Source organism: Meriones unguiculatus, chromosome 4 (assembly GCF_030254825.1).
Source record: "Meriones unguiculatus strain TT.TT164.6M chromosome 4, Bangor_MerUng_6.1, whole genome shotgun sequence".
Taxonomy (NCBI): Eukaryota; Metazoa; Chordata; class Mammalia; order Rodentia; family Muridae; genus Meriones; species Meriones unguiculatus.
In genome coordinates, this window is record NC_083352.1 from 132,290,566 (window position 1) to 132,314,043 (window position 23,478).

Below are 23,478 nucleotides of genomic sequence, written 5' to 3' on the forward strand. Positions count from 1 at the left end.
TGACAGTCAATTACAAAGCTGCACAGTCAATAAAAATAACAATGCACAGGTGTCCTGACACCAGATAGCATCACCAAAACTCTACTGTGCTCTTATATGGAATCAGGAGGCGACTTCTCCTGAGGGTGTCCAGCCCTTGTCAACTCCTGTTCCCATGAGGCCTTCACACCTGACCTAAGATTGTGAACAGCTTCTTCTGTGTCCTGACAGGAGCAGTGACCCTGAATCTAATCTGAATTGGAGACTAATGGAACTGGAATTTTATAGTACTGAAGCATCTCACAAATACATGTTTGTAAAAGTGCTCTCAGTCCATTCAAATCTACCTTCTTTATGCAATGCGGAGAAAACATACATGCCACAAAACGAACCTATATTTATTAAGCTTTTACCTAGCTCAGCATGCTACCTGGAGTCTAAACATCATCTGACTAGCTTGGGGTTTTCTTAATGACATAGGACAGGAAGTTATACCTGCCAGTCCTTAATAGATGGTTGCAGGTTTTGACTGATTTAGACAATTAGATGTTGTATATGGGTCAGCTCACATTGGAGTACCCAGCATCTTAACACACACACACTTCCTTCTTATCTACACACTATATAAAAAAGGGGGGGAGGGGACAGGTAAGAGCACTGACTGATGTTAAAGTTCGCACATAGCGAAGTAGAGCCAACATCTTAAAACAGAACTTTATCCCAAGAGTTTCAGTAGACATGCAGTCTAGGTTGACTTTATCTCTGCTCTGTATGTTTTGTTTCTAAAGAAGAGACTATTATCCAGCACTACTGCTGTGATGCACTAAGCATTTGAACACCTGTGGGGCCTAGTGACCATGCTGGGAAGAAGCTGTAATGTCCCTCGCTCACTGATATCAGGATCTTTCAACACACTGACTGGTGGAGCCCTTGTTGCACCCCATAGAACCTGTGGAAGCAAAGCAGGGATTGGAACCAGCTGGGTTGAAACTCAGGCATGTGCAGCTGGCAGAGGAGAGTGAGGAAATGTGGGCTTTGGCATCGAGGTAAGAAAAGATTCAAATTCTGTTTGTGTCTGTAGTTTCTCAAGACATGGCCATCGATGTAACCCAGGCCGGCCTGGAACTGTTCTGTGAGTCCCTAGCTTCTTAAGTGCTGAGATTACAGGTGTGTTTTATATCTGCTAGTTCTGTTTCTTTTTCAGATTTGCTTCTTTTCCTTATATGTCTGAGTGTTTTGCCTGCATGTATGTCTTGCTACATGTATGCCTGGTGCCCTCGGAGGCCAGAAGAGTATGTCAGATTCCTTGGAGCTGGGGTTACAGCAGTGAGATGAGAATCAAATCCCAGTCCTCCTATCTGCTGAGCAATTTCTACAACCCTTGCAGCTGCTGGGTTTTTATTATAAGCAGGCACCTCACTCCCATGGTTCTAATTCACAAAGCTGCTAATTCCCAAGGAGGGCTAGGGATAAGCCCTCCTGTTGTATGTGGTGGCACAAATATAGAAGACTATTTGAATATTAATATAAATACAGTTACTATTTGAATATTAAAAGTGGGTCTGAGCCTCGAAGCGGTGGCACAAGCCTTTCACCCCAGCACTCAGGTGGCAGAGGCAGGCAGATCTCTGTGAGTTCGACTCCAGCCTGGACTACAAAGTGAGTTCACAAACAGGGCTGTTACGCAGAGAAACTCTGTCTTGAATAGACAAAAACAAAAACAAAGTGGCCCAAGCCCAGCAGCCATATCGCCATCACCTGGGGCTGGCTGAACATGAAGGATGTGGCACAGCCCAGACTCTTTGAATTTGCTTCTGCCTCTTACTCGTGCTACAAGTGATTCTGGGGTACAACTGAATGTGAAAGGCAGCTGGCTCTCTATACTGGGCTGCCGTCACCCGAGCAGCATGGTGCTCTGTGGTGGTGGTGATCAGCGGCAGTTACTACTTTTCTGAACGGTCCTTTCCACTAAGCTGATCAATGCTCTAAGTTGGTCATCCACTAACTGTGGATTCTTTTGTCCGTGCATACTGGACATGTTCTGTGTGGGAAATCCACTGCAGTCTCCATGATGAATTCTCTACTAACTACCAGGTTGGAGATTTTGGAAATACTTCAGTAAGACTGGATCCTGTCGACCACTGATGACCAAGAATGCCTGTGAGGAGCAGTAGCGGAGAAACAGAAGCAAAGAGAAGGAAAGAGAAGTGACTCCCAGGCCCCTTTACTTGTAGAACAGTGATGCCGGGATCTTCCTGTGAGTACCTCAAGTGTATGCTGGGGTTAGGTAATTTGCCAAAGGCCTCCATTTACTTTATGACTTTTAATCACTGGCCTGCCCTGCTACTCCAGTGGACAGTCTGGCCTGCTCTTGAGTGGAGAGGACAGAGATGGGATCTTCTCTCTGTGGCTGCCAAGCATTTATGGGTGTAAGGTTGTTTCCCCAACAACAGCACAATTACCAGGAGGCAAAGTTGGATGGAGAGCAGCCAGCCAGCATCCCCTCTGGCTGCTGTGTCAGCGCTGGCATCTTCTCTAGCCTGGTTGGCTTTAGACTAGACCAGGTGTGGTCTCCTGGGGGTGGGAGCTAAGGGAAGGAGGGAAGTGCTGGGTGCTGCTAAGGCTATGTCCTGGGAGCTACACTTCTGTCTTTGGGCAAAACATTTCTTTTAAACTTTTTAGAGATGGGGATTGAAATTTGTCATATAATCGGGGTGCTGCTGGCTTTTAGTTATGTGTGTGGCACAGGGAAGCTGGATCATCTCATTGCCTGAGACAGTATGTCACAAAGAACGGAACCATCCCAGACCCCTAAAGTCTTTTTTCTTAAGAGATTTTTTTTTTTTTTTGCACAATTTTAATATAATCCTGAATGGTCAGGATATAATTACATTAAAAAAAATGTACTTTGTTCTAAACTTTGCTCCCAAAGCTTTGTATTTGCATGAAGCAGCTCCACTTACTGGCTTGTACGGCACCCAACATTGCAATAGCGGCACAGCATCTGCCCGCATTTGGGTTATTATATGTGTGTGCTAAGAGCACATATATTCACCCAAATTTTAAAATGCCAAAGAAAGAGAAGTGGCATACTATTTAGGTAAGTAATGTCTTTACTCTCTTAATTGAAAAGAATGTGTTATGCATAGTTGTGAAGCACATGGGCTCAGGGATTGTGACCCTACCCTGGCAAGCAGGTGGCATCCCCAGGTAGGCACTGTCCATCCTGGGAGCTGCCCTTGTTTTCTTCCTGCTAGTGAGCAATGCTAGGGTCCCCTCTGGAGATGCCTCCTCTTCCTCAGGCCGTTTTCTGTGCAGCTTCAACTAGAGCTTAGTTGCCATGTCAGGCAGAGAAAGTCAACAGGTATGATTGATGCTAAACACTCTAATCCGTATGTTAAAACAGACTGGGCCAAACCAAAGTGACTCCCCAGGCTTGCTGAGACAATTGTGAATTGTGATCTCTGAAAAGATATTTCCTTGTAGCCACTGCAGTGAGCAAACAGAAAAGCGAAGAAAGGCAGGCTGGGCTCTGCCTGGTTAAAACTGGCAAGCCTGGGGCTGAAGAGCTGATGCAACCATCAAGAGCACGTACTGCTTCTGCAGAGGACCTGGATTCTATTCCTAGAACCCAAATGGTGGCTTGCAACCCGTCCATGACTCTAGTTCCAGGGGGTCTGCCCGCTTCTGACCTCTGTGGGCACCAGGGTGAGTGTAGTGCACAGACCTGCTTTCAGGCAAGCACTTATGTACGTAAAATAAAATAAAAAATCGAGAGAGGGAGAGAGAGAGAGAGAGAGAGAGGAGGGAGGAAGGAAGACCAACCTCTGCAGGCAGCAAGAGTTTCTTTGCTTAATCACTGCAAGAATGCTGGCTTCCTGTGGCTGGTTTTTGTTTTGTTCTTTGGCACTGCTAGGGATCAAACCCAGTGCCCCCTGCTTTGTAAGCAAATGCTTTAACCCCAGGCACTGGAACAATGACTTTGAAAAGTTGTTTTTGTCATAAAGAAAAGAATAATAATAGAAACCCACAACTCACATCCTTAGAAAACCCACAACTCACATCCTTTCCACACTGGTTCACTTTCTGATCTGGCGCTTAATTTCAACCATGAATTCAGCCCTGGAGAAGGTGTGAGCACCTGGCTGGCCTGAAGTAGAACTATGGAGGATTTATGGCTTAAAGAATCCACATTTGAAAATGGACTCTGTCCGCTGGAGTTTTCAAAAACACTATCAGGGACCTTGGAAAGTTACAGGTTTATGTACCAGTTTCTTCTGCCTGCCTGCCTGCCTGTCTTTCTCCCCCCCCCCCCCATCTTCTAATGCATGCATGTGTTGCTACAGGTGGGCATATTGGTATGTGGGTATGTGTTTATGTATGCATGTGGGTATGCTTCATGCTCAATGGGTCTAGCTGTCAGGATCCATGGGAACAGCTTGAAGAAACAACCATATTGACGAGAATATGCATCTGGAGGCCGGGCGGTTGCTTCCACCCTAAGCCTAACTCTGGAATGGAATGGACATCTGATTTAAGCGGCAAACCCTTCCCTCACATCTCATAGGTGACCAGCCTTCTCCAGACTAAAGTCCAGATCATATCACACACCAAGCAGGTCCTTTAAGTCATGAGATGTGCAGAATCCTTACCTGCTGATGCAGTAGAAAGCAATGAGCCGGAATAAATCTGCAAAGCTGATTCCTGAGCCTTCCAGGGAAAATGCTGGGGGAAAAAAAAAAGATTCCAGAAGGTGGCTGAGTCTTCCTGTGTGTCTGGGAAGGAAGGGCATTCAAGGCAGCGTATGTGGGCCCATCTCCACCCTCTCGGACTACTGTGCAGCTTATCCAAACCAGCTGTGAGGGGGTTGTCTGACAGGCAGCTTTAAACAGCCAGGAGGCTGAGGGCGGCCTCCCTGACTCACACTCAGCATGTGCTCTACGCTCGGTAAACACTCACTTGCACAACAACCTTTCTGTTTTGAAGTCCTGAGCCTGGAGTTGGGCAGGAGCAAGGGTTCATCTGGCTGCCGTGAGGAGACACCGACACTTGGCAATAGTCCTGCCACCTCAGACCCTTTAGATTGCAGACCTTCAGTGCTGCACTTCCTTTGACATGTAGGCAGAGGGACACGAGCTTGCAGGTCAGTTTAAGGGCTCTAGACATTAGTTCTGGGTTACATGCTACATAAAGAGTCGAAAGTCCTGTTCTCTCGCCTGGCCGTGTTATACAAGCTCCCAGATAAAAAAGCTGCATTCTGACAAGAAGCTGTTGCCACATGTATGGCCCCCGGACGATGGGGACAGGCAGTGGCTTGGTTTCTAGGCCTCATGCCTTGGCCAACCACCTTCATCTCACCTGTAAAATGGATAATAACAGTTCCTTGCCAACCAGAGGGATGATGTAGAATAAAGTTTGTTTTTAATGAAATATCTTATCTTAAAGAACTATATGCTAATGTGTGCTGGTATCTCTTACATCATCCAGAAACATTGCTAAGATATTCTTTAGTGTAGGAAGCCCTTCTCCCACTCCATTGTACAGGAGGCAGCCTGGCTGGGTAGATATTGTTATGGGGGACTACAGTCAGTCATTATGGATAGGATAATGCTTTGTACAGACTAGCTCTTCAGTCACTTTGAAGTCCCTTGGGGGAGTATCAGGAGGAATGACTGAAGTCTTAGAATCAGATGGAGGAAAAGAAAAACTTCTGGCTTGAGGGAACGCAATAAATGGGGCTGGGGGTGGGGCACAAAGGTCACTGACAGTCAATGTGCTTCATAAGAAAGGAAGTGATTTCCTTGTCATGGTAAACTCTGAAAACCGAGAGGGATTTAAAAGCCAGGAGAACTTGTTGCTGGCTGGGCTAGCAGCTTTTCAAAAGCCAACTCAGAATAACGGAATCAATTCAACATAAATCCATTATTTATTAACTTACTACACATTCACTGTCGTTAAAATGGCAGTGGGTCTAAAATGTGACATCAAATTATCTCCAGGTTTGGCCTGCTCAGTTGGACCTGTTTCCCAGGCACCCTTGACAATGTAAGTTCCCAGTTTACAATTGAACTGGAAGCAGATCATGGATGCAGGCAGGAGTTTCCTATGTCAGAAATGTCACTTTCACAGATTCTATGTAAGGTCACTGGCTTAGGGAGACTGAGGGTGAGGGCATCTCCTGCCTGCCCTTCAGTTAACCTAGATACCTTCAAACTCAGGGACTAAAGTCATGCTTCCTAACTGCAGGCCTCCTACCTCGATTCTCCTGGCCTTCACCCCTCTGCTTGCTAGCCTAGAATTTTCAGATCTCCCCACTTTGTTGTGCAGACCCATTTCCTGATCTTTTCTTGGAGACTGGCAGTACCTCAGAACTGTGTGTTCCCTCTTTTATTTAAAACTTGGCCTCCCGACACTCCACATTTTCAATGACCAGAAAGACAACAGAAAGGAAACGAACAGTGCTGAGAATCAACTCCCTGCAAATCTCTAGCTAGTCATCTGCCCACAGGGCTGGCTTCACCTCGGATTAACTGCTTTTCGTGGAAGACTGAACAGTGACTTCCTGGAGGGAACTCGTGCGCTTGAGGCTTATTTATTTGCGAGGATGTGTGGACACACGTTTTGGCATTAGTCTTGTAAGAAGGCTCTGTTGCTGCAGCTTCCCTGTGGTTTCGTCATCAGCAAACCTGGGCACCAAATCTACACTGTACCCAACTGGGGACTGGGCAAGAAAGGCAATTTACACTCAGCCGCTAGCATGTGCCAAACTCCAGGGCGAACACTGTGTGCACAGCTTGTTTAACTGGCCTATAAAGTACTCAGAGGCTACCATCACCACACTGGAGGGATGAGAATGCCAGCGCTGAACGCCAGGACCAGACATGTTTGTTTGTCTCTAATTCCAGGCTCCTTCCCATCAGTCCTGCCCCCACTATCCCGTAAACACTCACTGTATGTGCTTTCCTTTATAGTAAACTCTTTGAGAGGTGCGCCAAATTCACAGGGCAGGCGAAGGGAGAGGACTTTCTTCTGCATTTTGGAGGATTTACGAACCAAAAAGATCTAGGAGAAGGAAGAAAAGCACAAGTTAAGGAGACTGAAACCTGAGTACATTATTTTCCTTCCACATGATGCCTTCCACAGATCACCCTACTTTCTTTATCCATTCCTCATCTGCAGAGGCACTGGCCACTGGTAACTGCTCCACCGTGGTAGGTACAATGCCTTAGCTCCTGTCTCAAACAGGTGTCTTGGTGGGTGAAACAAATTCTAAACCAGATTCACGAATTCAGACTATACATGGTAAACTGGGAGTTGACTAGCTAATTTGGCACATGGCATATTTAAGAGAGGAACTTGAATTTGTTAAGAATGACAAAGCAGTTGTTTTACAGTTTTAATTTTTGCTTTTGAATATGAATGTCTAGCTTCTTTTAAAAAATGAAGTCAGACACATGGCAAAAACCCTCAGAAGGAAAAAAAAATGGCTCTGCATTTGGGAGGAGGGTGGGTGTGCTCTGAGGTTCACTCCAGCCAACACAGTCCCAACGTAGTTTTTACCTACATGTTTTAGACCAAAGCAGTTTCCAGCAGTGATGTCAAGACCACTGGGCCTCTCCCAGTGCAGACGAAGCCTGCCATGTGCTGCTGCGTAGGGCACAGCTCCAGGAGGCATCATCCACACAGTGTACAACTCAAATGAAGTGTGCAGTGTGGTGGCCTTGGCTAAGTCCTGGTCCCCTTCTACAGTGACTGGCCGTCCTTTAAGGACCCTACACTGTCTTGTTCTTTGTCTCTTTCCTGTGGATTCAAACACCTTACATTCTCTGTCTCACTATCTTGCTACAACATTTCAGCGCCCCCACCCAGATGATCTTTGCTTTTCTCTTTGAGTTTACAGTACCTCTGATGCTTATGGGGAAGGAGTGGGCAGAAAACCTTTTGAGCTTTCTTTTTTTCCTGGTACCCACAGGGCATCCACAGGACTCATCTGGTTCATATATCTGAGAACTCAGGCTCTGGAACAGATTAAAACTGAGGCAGATGCTCCCCAGAAAGCATCCTGGGTGAGTTGAGATAAGGGGCCCCTGCTCTGAGAGGCAGCTATTGGCAGACAGGGATGAAGCACAGCCTCCCTTCTACAGAGTGAGCTCCAGGACAGCCAAGGCTACACAGAGAAATCCTATCTCAAAAAACAAAACAAAACAAACAAACAAACAAAAAAGAGTGGGGACCTCCCTGGGGACCAATTAGGGATCAGGAGTGCTCCTTCAGGCCTTGCTCCCTAAAACACTGCAGCCTTATCACGGCGCTGACAAAGTCCTGCCTGCAGACCACATCCACCCTGAGCCTGTTTGTGTAAATAAATCTGTATTGCAGCAGAGCCACACATTCCTTTACGTATTGTCTCTGGCTGCTTTTGCCTGACAAAAAGCCTGTGCTAAGTAGGTGTGACCAGAAAGACCAACAATATCCACGCTCTGGCTCCTTACAGAGCAGTCCACAGACCTGTCTCTTGCTTAATTAAGGGTGCAGTACCATCCTTAATACACTCACGCCACCAGGGCCAGGCTTCTGGCCACCTGCTTTTCCTTCATCCTCATTCTCGCTTCTGATCCACATGGTGCCTGTCCTCAGCCTGCCCCATCTTGTCAGGAAGGCTCTGTCAAGAGCTCAGGTAGGTGGCTAGAGAGAACATTCTGCTAGCTTGTTCCTCATGCAAGTCTCAGCAGGAATGGCTATGCCCTACCCCGGGAGGGGGGCAGGGCGGGGTGGGGACCTACTGCCTGGTAATGGCCTACTTCAGAATTATATGCCCAAGCACATAATTCAACCAGTTCAAATTGAAGAAGTTTCTGACCATACAGAACAAACCTAGAGGCGACAGCCCAGTATGCTGGCCAAGGATTCTCTCCAAAGATGATCAAACAATGTACCTCATAGCATTGAGTATGCTTTAATGGAATTCTTAGTCGTGTGTGTGTGTGTGTGTGTGTTTAGGAAGGAAGACCTAAGCAAAGACAGACAGACTCACTTGTAAAGACGGTGACACAGGAAGGCCTGGACAGCTGCAGGACTCTAAAGCTCAGTTTTGTACCCTGCTGCTACGGAACTCCTTAGCTAGTTGTTGATAGAATTTTCTCCTTGCTATCCACATACGGCTTAGTTACTTTGGGAATGCACTTTAAGCCTTATTTTATCTGTGATTTACTGTACTTGTGCTTTGCTTGGAAGTGGACATTGCACAAAGTGATGCTCTATAATGACGGAAAAGATTTCTTCTCTGGGACACCCACAATGGTCGCCACCTGTGTGTTCTGAGTACAGAGAATATCGTTAGTGGAACTCCATAAAGGAGTTGCTCATTTCATTCACTAGAGTGTGTTAGAATTTAAATAGCAACAGCGGGGTGAGGCCCTACCACAATGAACAACACAGGATATGCCAGCCATTATATAATGTTTTGTTGTTGTTTGCTTTTAAGAAACTTTCATGGAGCTATGGTATTTCTGTATTTAGACCCAAAGTTGATATCAGGTATCTTTGTCAATTTGCCCTATGGTTTATTTAGTAAGGGTTCTCAATTGAACCCAGAGCTCACAAATGTTGGGATCAGCAAGCAGGCATTTCTACATTTCCTAACAACAAATTGGCTGGGGGATCTGAGCTCTAGTCCTCGTATTTTATATGACAGAGCTTTATCTACTGACACATTCCCCAGCCCCGTCTTTTTAAAAGAGAGTCTTTCTATATTGCCCAGGAGGTCCTGAATCTAGATCCTCCTGCCTCAGCCAACCAAGTGCTAGGATTGCAGACATGGCCTGCAGTGTCTAGCTGGGGAGTGAGTGGCCTGAATAAGAGGAGGCAATGGACCTGGACAGGTCATAACTTCTGAAACAGAATCAGACTTTGATTCACATGGAAAGCTACTGAGAAAGGCAAAGCAGACTGAGAGGATGGGTCTTTGGTCACAGAACCTTTTAAGGTTGTATTCCCAGACAGATGGTTGGGCCCCTCAGGGTCTCTAGACTTAGAATAAAAGGAGAGCATCAGGGACAACCAGGGATTCAGAACCAGACACAGAAGGTCAGGCCCAGGGAATCTGGCCAGGGGCCCTGTTGAGCCATACAGTCCCATAACAGAAGATGAAGACAGAAAGACAAGACTGGAAAGAGTCTGCTCCTAGAACCTGCCTTTCAGACCCCAGAATTTCCCTGCACCGTATTGGACATCAACGCTGGAAATCACACTCCTGGAAGCTGGGAGGAGCTTTCTGAAACCATCTCTAAAGTGTTTCTCCTAAGTCTTGAGGCTTACCCCTGGAGGCTGGGCCTGCAGGACCTCTGCTGCCTCCTCCTCACTCAGACTCAGCTGCAGCCATATGGGGTGGGTATGGAGGAGCCGGTCCAGAATGCTGAGCCTGTTGGAGAGGCTGTCGTAGCCAGAGTCTCGGGGACATGTCTTCCCATCCTTGTCTTCAGAACAGCCATCATCCTTGTGTCTCACCATGCTGAAAGAAAGAAGAGGACTGGGCTCAAATGACTGGTGCCATCCCCAGAAACCTCCCGGGCAGAACTGTCATAGCGCGTGTACCACCCTGGGGTCACCACCCTTCTATCTAAAGGTACAGACGTGTTTTATTTCATTCTATTCCCATTTTCAAAAACTCCTGTGTAAAAGGAATTTTTATTCGTCTGCTTCAGGTGTTATCTTGAAGGCTTATTGCCTGTGTCTGCTAACCTAGGCCTAGTCCTAGAAGCTTCTAGCCTCCTTACAATCTAACCTTTGCCTACAAAGTTTTCAGCCTCTGAGTCTTACTGCTGAATAAGCTCACCCTTTCTAGCTCTTTCTGAGCTCTGGCTGGCTGGTTGAACTCAGCTGTTCTGGCTCAAGCTCTTCTGTGAGCTAACTTATTCAGTCTGGCTTTTCTCTCAGCCTTTAATTGTTCTGCTTGACCTCAAACTAACTCCAGCAATCTGCTCTAATCTCCTGGCTCCTTCTCATTCTCTGGCTCATTTGGTCTTTACCTGAGTTCTCTCACTATTACTGTCTCTCTATTACTGTCCTGGTAAAACTGCCTCCTCTCTCTCTGCATTGCCCATTAAGTAGCTTCCCTTTTCTCTCTCTTCTCCTGAGAGTTGGGCATATCCTATTCTGTCAAATCTTTCTCTAATTAGACATAAGTTTCAAACATGGATGCTTCCTTCTACAAACTAACTTTACCTTCATTGTTTGGGATTAAAGGCATGTACCACCTGAAACTTTTCTATACCTGAAACTTGCTCTATACCAGGCTGGCCTTGAACTCAGATCTGCTTGCCTCTGTCTCCTGGATTAAAGGTGTGTTTGTATTCCAGCCAGATCACCCAGATCTAGAAGGCCTTTGGATATGATTTCTTGCCAGAGCAGCCATATTCTGAATTAAAATTCCTCTACAGTATTTATGGCCACCATAAATACTGCGGGCCTAGGTTTGTTTGTCTTTGGGCATAAAGTATTTGTTACTTTGAGGACAGACCTTCAAACTTCAGATGCAGTAAGCCTGAGGTCTCAATGCTTAAAAGCACAAACACAAGCTCTGCTGCACTTTATAGGCACAACACACTTGAGGATATTTGTCCTGTATCTAAATGATTGGTTTTAGTTTCTTCTTATAACCCTAAGCATTCTTCAGCCCCAGCATTATAGATAATAACAATATCATAACTCAATGGTGCTGTGCTGTTCATAAAATCAAGGTGACATTATTCATAAAAGCCAACAAATATATAGCCTAAAAGCTTTTTATAGTTGGGTGTGGCATGGTGGCGCATGGCTTTAATCTCAGCAGTCAGGAGGCAAGGCAGACCTCTGTGAATTCAAGGTCAGTCAGGGCTACATAGTGAGACCCAGTCCTAACAACAACAAACAACTAGCCAAAACCCCACAAATAAACCGTAAATATCAAATCATAAGCAACAAAAAAGCAACCCAAAAGGTGTCCACTGATAAATGGATAAGCTATATTACTCAGCCACAAAGTGGAATGCTGCCACATGATCAGCCTGGAGAACATCCTGCTAAATGAGAGGAGCCAGCTGTGTAAGTTCATACATATTGTGTAGAGGACAAAGGAGCATTGAGCTAAGGTCACGGTATCATCAACTTTATTACACAGGTTCCGAATGGGAAAAGTCCTAGGGAGAGTAAGTCGGTTAGTGGTTGACTGAGAAGAAAGGAGAGGACTGCAAGAAAGGATCGGTGACTACAAGCAGGTACCAGGCGTTTTTGCAAGTTTGTAGCGGTGTGTGGTAATGGCAGGGATTGCACAATGTCATGAATATGCCAAAAACCCCTGAATGATTCATTTTATGGTTTGTGAATCATATCAACAAACAGGCCACATTGCCCTCCTTTGATGCTAATATTTAATTCTAGATGAGAAATGAGAAAACTGAGGCCTGGGGATGTATAGAGCTGCTGGACTCTTTTCGAGCACTGTATCATTTCCCCCTTGAGGCACAGCTCTATAGTTACTATGATGCTGGCTTTCAAGAAGGATCAGGTGTGCTGGTCTAAGCACACAGGCATGTATAATTCCAACACTTGGAAATGGAGGTAGAAGGATCAAGAAGTCAAGGTAGCCAGGTGTGGAGCACAGGTTTTTAATCCCAGAAGAGATAGGGGGATGTTTTTGAGTTGGAGGGCAGCTTGAGTTCCAGGCCAGCCAAGGCTACAGGTGAGATCATGTTTCAAAAACAAAACACAATACAAGGAAGGGATTAGGAGGTCAGATCTTGATCATGGGCACAGGGGGAAGAGTAATGAAATTCTAGTCCAGGGTTGCTTGGCTCTGGGGACTCTCTTCCTCTCTCAGCACTGATACCTTCCCGGGCTCTGGAAACAGGTCCCCAGCTGGTCTGGAGCAGCCAGCAGGAATGTCAGGCCTGATCCTTGTGTCCAAAAGCACAGACTTAGTGTGCGGTACATTCAGTCATCAAGCACATCCAGGGTGTGTCCTGGACAAAGCCTCAAGACTGGGAAGAATGGGAGAGGGGAGGACTGCAGAATGAGATTGTCCATGTGCACGACACCAGTCCTAAGAGACAGCCAACCTGTGATGGCCACCTCTGTTACTCATGGAGGAAGAATGAGAACACCAGGATGGCCAGGGAACCCCACCCCATCCCTTACACCAGTGTCTTGGTTTTATACAGACCTAAACAGCCTCTTGTTTCACTTATCTTCTAGATGCATACCTAAAGCACCAGCTATGCTAGAGGATGAAGCAGAAGAATCACTTGAACCCAAGAACATCAAGGGCAGCCAGGGCAAGCCTGTGAGATCCCAGCTCACACAGAATCAGAGAGAGGTCGTGTTTGTTGTGCTTTTGCTTTTGCTCAAACATGCGAAAGTTTTCTTTGAATTTTGCTGCCAGTTTTCAGAAAGAGGTGTCAAAATAAGGAAAGCTGTCCTTTCTGCAAAAGCTACCACAGTCCCTCTGGGTGTTCTAAACTATTGATAGAGGAAAAGAACAAACTCTTACAAGGGGAGCTGGAGCTAAGATTTCTATCACACAGGTGAGACAACACTGCCTCTCCACCCTGGCTGTCTACAAGAACCATCCCAGTAACTTGAAGAGTCAGTGGTGACTCTGCCCTTCAGATCAAGTCAATAATCTGAGGCAGGATGTGCGGATGAGAATGCAGGGAACCCCAGATGGAGCCACATTTAAAGACTCCATAGCTTGCCAAATCTGTGAGCCTGTGTGGGAACCCTCTGGGGACTGGTTTCGATCCTGATTCTGTAAGTTCTGGTAGACCAGAGCTGCTGCAGTTCTCCCAAGCTCTGAGGAAAACAGATCCTGTCCATCGGAGGACTTTGCTGTGTGGACCATTTGGCTGGAGAAATAAGTAGGAAATGTTAACTTCAGGTTCTGACCACTTAGCTGTTTGGTTTTGTTAGGGGGCTGGAGGAGGGAAGTGGTAACTACTTAAAAAATGTAAATATTTCAGTCAGGAGGTACTGCGGTATAGCATTTGCCTAGCATATTCAACCCTCAGTTGGCTCCTCAGCACTTCAAACCAAACCAACCCAAACCAAAAACAATAGTCCAACATTTCCCACCAACACCAATTTGCCATATTTTTATCAAGTCCATAATTAACAGTGTCTAACAAAATGGCGCTCCTCCCATGTGTGTCCCTAGAAGGCCATCTCCCACAACTCTTCCCCAGTTTGAAGGTGCTTTTCTTTTCTTTTCTTTTCTTTTCTTTTCTTTTCTTTTCTTTTCTTTTCTTTTCCTTTTCCTCTCTCTCTCTCTCTCTCTCTCTCTCTCTCTCTCTCTTTCTTTCTTTCTTTCTTTCTTTCTGCTCTTTGTTCTGATGATTAGCCTCAGCCTAAGCAGCCAGAGCCCAGACAGGAAGATGGTGAGTAAGATTCGTGGAGCCTTATAAAGAAGAAACCATAAATTAGACCTTGCAATTAGTCTTTGGTATTGACTTGATCCAGCCAGCCATGTGAGGTTTATAGTGTATTATTACAGGGCCAAGTGGCTTTTATCAGGGATAATCTTCAGGAAAGAGCTGATGGATGAAATATGGACTGTCAGGTGTGTGCTCTCTCCCCACAGATCCCCCTTTCCAGAACAGGAGCCCACACCCTGGTCATTAGGGGCACTGCCTGCCAGCAGCTTAGAGACTCCTCATTCTCCTGGAAATGCCTGAGAGATACTCTTACCCCAGAGGTTCTCAACCTTCCTAACCCCGAGACCCTCATGCTGTGGTGAGCCCAACCATGAAGTTATCTCATTGCTACTTCATAATTGTAGTTTTGCTACTGTTATGAACTGTAATGTAAATATCCAATATTCAGGATATCTGATATGCAACCTCCAAAGAGGTCATGTCCCACAGGTTGAGAGCTGCCGTGCCCTCTCCCTGGAAAGCAACTATTGCTCATGACATACCCATGTGGCTAGAGAAGGTAGCTGCCTTCTCATCTCAAGGTGGGGCATCTCTGGAGTGAAATTTAGGGCCCACACTTTTTTTTCTTTTTGCCTTGCTTCCTTGCCTCTCTCCACAAACCATCTGCACAACAATCCCTGCATCAGGCTCTGCTTCTAGGGAACCCTCCCTACGACAGACCCATCTGAGAGTACAGAAACCAGTGGCGTTTCTATGTAAATGAGTGCTGACAAAGACTGGGCGTAAGAAAGGTAATAAGGTATCCCATGATGCAATCCAGGCATTTATAATAATGACAAGGGTCACAGTGGGGTGTCCTGAGGGCCAGCCTCAAGGGTGGAAGCATGATGTCTGTCTCATGTGAGACCTTGACCAGCTCCCTTTCTGAGCTTCATTTTTTCTCATTTGTAAAGGGCACCTCAAACACCAGGTGGTAACTATGCCTTAAGAATCACTTGCCTGAGAGCAAGCAAGGATTTTGACTGTGTGCTAAGTCCAATAGGTAAAAGACCATAAGGAACAAAGGAGGTCCATGGCAGCACAGAAGGGTTTAAATGCAAAAGGAAACAAAAGGAGTAAGAGGGGAGGGAGCAAAATATTGCACATTTCCTTTCATAGGCAGAACCTACATTTAAATACACACACACACACATACACACACGGTCTGAAAGAAAAAGGGAATATTTGAGGGGAGGAGAGGGTTAGCAAGAGAGTGGGAAGAAGGATGGGAGAGGATGGAGGGAGGAGAATGGATGCCCATTGAAAAACTCACAGCTTACATCTGTTGCTATGGAAACAACAGTCCAGCATCATGGCTCTGACTTAACCACCAGTGCCCCTGGGTGATGCCTGACTTAAGGTTCTTTGGAGCGTGGGATGAGGGGCTTGCTGCTTTCTTCATTTCTAGGAACCAGGCATTACTAGTTAGAGGAGTCGGAAGGTCAGTGAGAATGTAAAGTGAACTCTAGCCGAACAGCCATGCTGACACTCGCCTTAGTTTCATTAGAATCAGCAGGATTAGGTTCATCTCTGAGAAACTGTGGCTGTGCAGCAGATTATGAAGGAGAGACGCTCTTTCACTTTCTTATCATAACCTAGAAGTCAGAAGAGCCCACAGTGCAGCAGCTGATGGCAAGTTCTAGTGATTGAGGTATACCAACATGCCTTCTTGAGCGTTCCAGTACACTGCTCCCTCTCTCTTGCTCCATCTGACAACACATCTGAAGTGCTTGTTTTGACTTTATAGTTTAGTCTTTTCAATCAAATGTGAGACAGTAAAGTAAAACATATGAAAACTGGAGGGTAGGCTGTATAGCCTAGGGGTGTAGCCTTGGATGGGCATGGTATCGGGGTTAATTTCTGGCACTGCCTAAAATATATATATATTAATTAATTAACTAATTAGTTAATTAAAATTGAGGGGAGGTTGTTTCAGTCAGAAAAATATTAGCAGAGTAAATTCAGCCCATAATTTTCCAGATATAAAAATCCTATTTCAGGTATTAATAACAAAAATATCAGGGCAAAAGCCAGATTCTTACTGTCAATCAAAAATAGTCCATGGCTGGGCTTGGGGGCTCACACCTGTAATCCCAGCATTCAGGGAGGCAGATGCAAGCGGATCAGGTGGATCTCTGTAAGTTTGAAGCCAGCCTGGTCTACAAATTGACCCAGGACAGCCAAGGCTACACATAAAAACCCTGTCTCAAAAACCAAACAACCAAACAACCAAAACCAAAACCAAAACCAAACTATATCCAACTGGCTGTTGGGTCTCAGCAGATGTGCAGTGTTCTGGAAGGCTCTGGAGTGTGGGGACTGTCAGATAAAAATTATAGGACTCCCTTGTTATAGACTAAATTTCTGCCCAGGCCTCAACAGGTAGCTTGAAGTAAAAATGGAGTCATGGCTGCTCAAAGTCAAATCCAAAGTAAGTTGTTATCTTTCCTCCAAAGAATCCTAGAAACAACCCCCAAGAAGAATCAACAGAGAGATAACAGCCAACTTCCAAAACAAGACTGTTTCAGTTGACTTAACCATATTCCCTCTGCCTTAATCAAATAAAAAGGTTACCTGAAGTAGCCCCTGTTAACTAGTTATGTGAATCCTCCTCCTCCTCCTCTTCTTCTCCTTCTCTTCCTTCTCCCTCTTGTCAGTGTCTTTCTATGTATCCTGACTGTGCTTGGACTTGATATGTAGACTAGGCTGGCCTCAAATTCACAGAGATCTGCCTGCCTCTGCCTCCCAAATGCTGGGATTAAAGTTGGATAGCAGCATCACACTGAGTCCCTCCTTTTTTTTTTTTTTTTCCCAGACAGGGTTTCTCTGTGTAACTTTGGAGGTCCTTGACTCATTTTGTAGACCAAGTTGGCCTCAAACTCACAGTGATCCACCTGCCTCTGCCTCCCAGAGTGCTGGTATTACACGTGTGCACCACCACACCTGGCTCCCTCTCTCCTTTTCTAAGACAAAGTTTCACAGGCTGACCCAAATCTGTAGTCCTCCTATTTCCATTCTTCAAGACCGACGTCCTGGATTGCCTGGGTTAGACAGCCTCATGAGACCTTCCTATATGTATTACTCTCTTCCTCTTCCCACCTTACAAGGAAGATTACTTTGAAACAAATCAGTCTTTAAAGATTGTTCTAGTTTTGGCTATAAAACAACCTCCTATCCTTGGCTCATTACTATACTCATTTTTGATTGATGGACTCATACGTTGTTCCATCCCACAACTGAAAATAAGGCCAATTAAGATTTTTAAACCAAATTCTAATTTTGTCTTCCCTCTGTCAAAACAGAACACAATAAGCTTATTTAAACAAACAAAACAAAACAAAACAAAACAAAAAATCCTTAGACCTTCTCTTTGTGTGTAAAAAACACCTCTATTGAGTTGAATAACTAAGGCTTTTTAAAATTGGGCACCGTTTGTCATTTAAGATAGTATGTGTCTCAGTTTTCTTTTAACATGTTTGCTTGCTTGTTTGTTTTTAAATTAAACATTGTAGACAGGGAGATAAGATGGCTTAGCTAGTAAAAGCAGTGGCCACATGAGCCTTGCAGCCTGAGTTTGAGTCCCTGGAACCCAGGTAAAAGTGCACATGATTAATCCCAGCATCTTCCTTGAAATGGAAGGTCAAGACAGGAAGCTCTCCCAACACAGAATCTCCCAAAAGGCCATCAGCCAACTAGCCTGGAGTACTCAGTACCTCAGCAAAAACAAGAGAGACCCTAAGCTTTTGCACACCAGGAAAGTGCTCTACCCCGGACCTGCATTCTAGTCCCTGGTTCTTGATGTTAAAGGAAAACATATTTCCTCTTGTCTTCCTGGAGCAGTTATAGCATGCGGACAGTGGGCAGGGCCAATTATAACCAATAGGATGCTAACTGGCAAGGAGAGAAAACAGAAACAACAAATAAGCTGAGCCCAAGTTCTAGATTGATTTGGCCAGTAACTGAATCGGGGCTTACATTTCATCACTGAGCATAATAAGCTACAGTTCTGCTACATCAAAATACAAACTCAAAACAGTTCCACTAGGAACAAAGTAGAGTCTGGCTATGTAGCCCAGGCTGGCCCAAAACTTAACATGTAATAATCCTGTCCAGCCATTCAGCAGTGCTGGGATTGCAGGATGGGTCATGTTGATATTTGATAACATCCCAAAGGTTGGCTAAAAAGTAACAATAAACTGGGTTTGGTGGCATATACCTTTAATATCTGGAGGTAGAGGTAGGCAGACTTCTGTGAGTGTAAGACCAGCTTGATGACTATAATGAGTTCTAGCCCAGCCTTGGCTACATAGTGAGACTCTGTTTCAACAACAAACAAACAAATAAAAATAAAAACTTACAGTTTTCCTAAAATGTGACAGAGTAGTTATGAGAGCAAACAGAAGCATGGGCATTACTGCTTAGAACTAGCTTCAGTAGTGTTCCCTGGGACTTACAGGAGGCCACTGTTTTTGGACTGAACCCCTGTGCAAGGTTGTAAGAGAATAAGATAAACATCACTCAGGCTCAAGTTCACATTGCCAGGGACAAGGAAGATGCAAAGCAGTAAAGGGGGCAGGTTGCGCTGCCTTTGATCCCCAGCACCCACATGGTTCCAGGAGACCAGGCAGCTTCTTTTGGCACAGGTTGGCCGCTCCTCTCTTGACCTTCCTCCCCACCTCCTCTCACATGGCCCGGCTCATTTTGGATATGTTTACTCTGGACTCTCCCAGATGTCTCTGCCTCTGGCTATGCTCTCCCTTTTTATCTACAATAAACCTTTTCCTCCACCGTACATACATACACACATACACCTATATATGTATGTGTGTGTGTTAAAGCATTTAATCAAATTCAATGTTGCCAAACTGAAATGAAGCCACTTATTTGCCCTTCTGAGAAATACCGACTGTGCCAGAATAGCAAGTCTGCAAAGGCCAGTTTTCCCCAAAGTTTCCTCCACCTTCATCCATGCACAAGCAGCTTGCAGGAATCTGATGCCCAAATGTCTATCAGTCTGATTCCAGTACCTTCCCCCCCACCATCTTACAGAGAAAGAAACTTTGGAAGGATTGATTTAATTTTTGTTCATTCCCATCCCCTGCTTTATTAGTCCTTCTCCATCAGTTTTTACAAATCTCCTGATCTGCTCTTTGGAATACTTCTTCTAGCTTATGGAATGAAATGTCCAACTGTAGAATAAAAATTAAAGCCGATTAAAATCTTTAAACTACAATATCATAATATCCTTTTACAACAGTATTTCTCAGTCATAGTAGAGATATGAAATTTAACTTTTGGAGGAAAGTAAAAATATATAAAAGGAAAAGCACTTTAAATAACCCACGAGTTAATACTAAAGAAAAGAGTGAAGATGATTGAAATCTGGAACACAACATCTTGGATTAGAAAAGGAGACCATTTTTTCTATTAATATCTACAAACTTCTCCCTTAGATTCATAGAGAAGACCACCTTGGCTTTTTTGTTTTCGTCTTTTTTTGTTTGTTTGGTTTTGAGACAGGATTACTCTGTGTAGCCTTGGCTGTCCTGGACTCGCTTTGTAGACCAGGCTGTCCTTGAACTAACAGAGATCTGCCTGCCTCTGACCACAGGTGTATGCCACTGAGCCCAGCTGAGAAGGCTACCTTGTAAGACCTACTCTTTCTCATGCTGACCCCTCCCTGCTGAGTTTAAACAGCTCCTATGTTATTTATTTGTATGTTGGTGGGGACAGAGTCCTGGGCCTTACACATGTTAAACACATACTCTCCCACAGGGCTAAGCTTTTCCTGAATGCCCATGCTCTATGTGGCTCCCTCTGACCTGTCAAAACTGAACTTAAATCCTAGCCTCCTCCCCAGTCTCCTTCAGCTATAAGTAGTCCATGGCCCCAGTCTCCTCACTGATGTCTATAATGCATCAAAAGATAACCCATCTCTAAGGCGTTCTCTTTTCACATGCTGATCTAACATGAACCATGCTCAGAGCCAGCCCAGAGCAGGTGTGACCAGGAGCCTGAGCGAGAGGTGCTATGCAGACAGGAGATGCTCACGAGCCTTTAATCTGAGCCTCATTCTGAGGCCCCTATGTTCAACCTTCCTCAGTCAGACTTGGATAAGTAGACTCTGGCTTCTTAGATCTAGCCTCAGGTGGCGAAAGGGTTCCTGTCTGTGTGTTTATCAGGAAATGAGTGGCCAAAGTCACCTCACGTACCAAGCCTTTGGTTGTCTTGGGACCTTAGGCCAGAAAGCAGCCTCATTTGGTGCAGACTAACAAATCTAAGGTTTTAGCAGCTCCTTCCTCATTGCTCATGGATTCCTCTCACAGATAACCTTTCTAGTTTTAGGGCAGAAAGCCAATGATGACATTTAGTCTAGATTTGCAAGGACAAAGTAGGACACTGATGACAGTACCCTCAAGGTTGGCAAATACAGAGGGCTTATTTCAGTACCGGGAGAAGACTATGCTAACAGGGACATGGTGCTCAGGAGAGAAAGCAGAAAGTGGACAGCACTGGTGAGAGCCACCCTTCAGTTAAGGCAGGTGCCCTACAGGAGGCTTGAAGAAACCCAGGGGACCACTGAACATACACCAAGGGGCTTTATTATTTATCCATGAGTTCTCATTTATCTGAAATCTAACGACCCACTGGCACATATGAGTACCTTCTTGCTTTGAGAGGCTAGTGCTTGGGCTATATTAAGAACTAGAGACTAGCCAGGCACAGTAGCACACACCTATGATCCCAGTACTCTAGGAGGCAGAGGCAGGCAGATCGCTGTGAGTTCAAGGACAGCCTGGTCTACAAAATGAGACCAGGACAGCCAAGGCAACACACAGAAACCCTGTCTCAAAAGGCAAAAACAAAACAAAACAGCTCCACCATACAACAAGGACATTTGCTCAGCTATGTTCATAGCAGCTTTATCATAATAGCCAGAATCTGGAAACAACTCAGATGTCTCTCAACTGAAGACTGGATAAAGAAACTATGGTACATTTACACAACAGAATACTATTAAGCTATTAAAAACAAGGAAATCACGAAATTTGCAGGCAAATGGATGGAACTAGGAAAGATCATCCTGAATGAGGTAACCTAGACCCACAAAGACACACATAGTGTGTACATTAATAAGTAGATATTAGCCATATAGTACAGGATAACTATACTACAACTCATAGATCCAAAGGAGAAAAAGTATCCTCAAGGGAGGATACTGAAATATCTCTCAGAACTGGAAATATAATAGATAGCAAAGGTGGTTGAAGAAAGGCAGCTGGGTTGAAGAATGAGCATGGAGAGAAATGAGGGTTTAGATCAGACTTGGAAGAGGGGGCAGGAGCACAGAGGGCTTGCAGAGAGAAGAGAAACCTCGGGAAGGGCACCTCTGAGACAAGCTGGAGATCTACAGCAGGTTAGGGTCCTGGGAGGATATGGGGGTGACTCTAGCTGATACTCGTAGTAGGAGGGATCACAGAGACTGAGGAGGCTACTCTCTGACTAGACTGAACTCCTAGTGGAGGGAGGGGAACACCAGCATAGCTACAAAAACTTTGACCCAAAATTTACCTTGCCTACAAGATGTGCAGGGATAAAGATAGAGCAGAAATAAAGGGAATATCTGACCAATGCCTGTCCCAACCTGAGGCCCACCCCATGCCCAGACACTATTAATGATACTCTGCTATGCTTACAGACAGAAGACTAGCATAGCTGTCCTCTGAGAGGCTCCACTGAACAGCGGATTGAAACAGATGCTCAGACTCACAGCCAAATATTGGGCAGGACACAGGGAGCCTCGCAGGAGAATAGAATGAACCAGAGGAAACAGGAAGCTCCACAAGAAGACCAATAGAGCCAACTAACCTGGACCCAGTGGAGCTTACAGAGCACCAACCAATGATCACACAGGCACTCAACCTAGGCCCCTTACACATACATAGACAATGGGTAGCTTGGCCAAAATATGGGTTCCCCAGAAAGGGGAGAGGAGATTGTCTCTGACATGGACTCTGTTGCCTGCTTTTCAATCACTCCCCCTGGGGGGCTGCCTCACCAGCCATGAGGGTTGAAGATGGCTAAGTCATGATGTGACTGGATGTGCTGGTCTGAATTGGTCGGGAGGAGGCTCCCCTTATCTGAGAAGCAGGAAGGGGACATAGGGGGAAGTGGGAAGGAGGATGGGAATGGGAGAAGAGGAGAGAGGGCCTACATTGGGGATGTAGAGTGAACAAAGAAACAAACAAAGAAACAAATAAATATGAAATAAAAAAGAACTGAGGACCAGACCGAGGGTAGAGTCTTGTGTATATAACTATTTCATGTACTAGGGGATCCTTGAGCCAGTAGCAAAATGCCTGGCAGTGGCCAATCAGATCCCACATTTGGTGGAAGATGAATCCCAGGCTTTATAGGGCTGGGGGTGGAGTGGTGACAGGCGGTAGAGCTGAGGATCAATGGTTTTGGGAAATGTAAGCTCCTTATGAAGAAAAATAAAGGGCCCATATAGGGAAAAAAATGTTACTGGCACAAATAACAATTCCTCACACATATGCCAAGCAAACAAAACTTCCCAGAAACCTTCAATTTCAAAAACACCTACTGGTTTTTCAATGATTCAATGATTGCTTAACACCTTTAGGCACACCACAATTCCTAACTCTGAATGCTAAATTAACTCGCTCTTGGTAGCCGGAAGGTCTGGAGATGAATGGACGCCCAGATCTATCCCGATGACATGAGGCCCTATTGCACGAATTCTGCCTGTAGCACAAAGGTTGGCAGGTAATCTGGGGGCCCTTCTACCCACTGGCCAGCACAGGAAGAGGGAGGGCCGAGGACTGGGGAACTGTGATCTTGTAAAATCTCTGCATATTTTAAAAGCTGAGTTGGGAGGGATAGTTGAGTCATCCAACTTAACTCCTTATTCGAGGTAAAACTGATAAAAACAAACAAACAGAATCCACACAAGTCTAGTTTTCTGAGTTGGGGCTGCCATTTTGTTCATTTTGTAGGACAGGGGCCAAAGCCAGAGTCTTGTACACGCTCTGCA

The 23,478-nt window shown here is 45.3% G+C and overlaps 1 protein-coding gene and 1 long non-coding RNA gene across 11 annotated transcripts in view; one reads left to right on the forward strand and one right to left on the reverse strand.

Moving 5' to 3' along the window:
• Rin2 (Ras and Rab interactor 2) overlaps positions 1-23,478 on the reverse strand; it is a 201,293-nt gene that overhangs the window by 31,225 nt on the left and 146,590 nt on the right. For all 10 annotated transcript variants that reach the window (XM_060383140.1, XM_060383134.1, XM_060383143.1 and 7 more), the window contains 3 exons: positions 10,297-10,489; positions 6,930-7,041; positions 4,632-4,704 (listed from right to left, as the gene is read on the reverse strand). In XM_060383140.1, the coding sequence (XP_060239123.1) occupies positions 4,632-4,704; positions 6,930-7,041; positions 10,297-10,489 (378 nt within the window). The remainder of the gene's footprint in view (positions 1-4,631; positions 4,705-6,929; positions 7,042-10,296; positions 10,490-23,478) is intronic.
• On the forward strand, positions 10,497-13,662 carry LOC110564761 (uncharacterized). Its single transcript, XR_002477340.2, has 3 exons — positions 10,497-10,603; positions 12,137-12,233; positions 13,210-13,662. It is a non-coding gene; the product is annotated as an uncharacterized LOC110564761 (long non-coding RNA).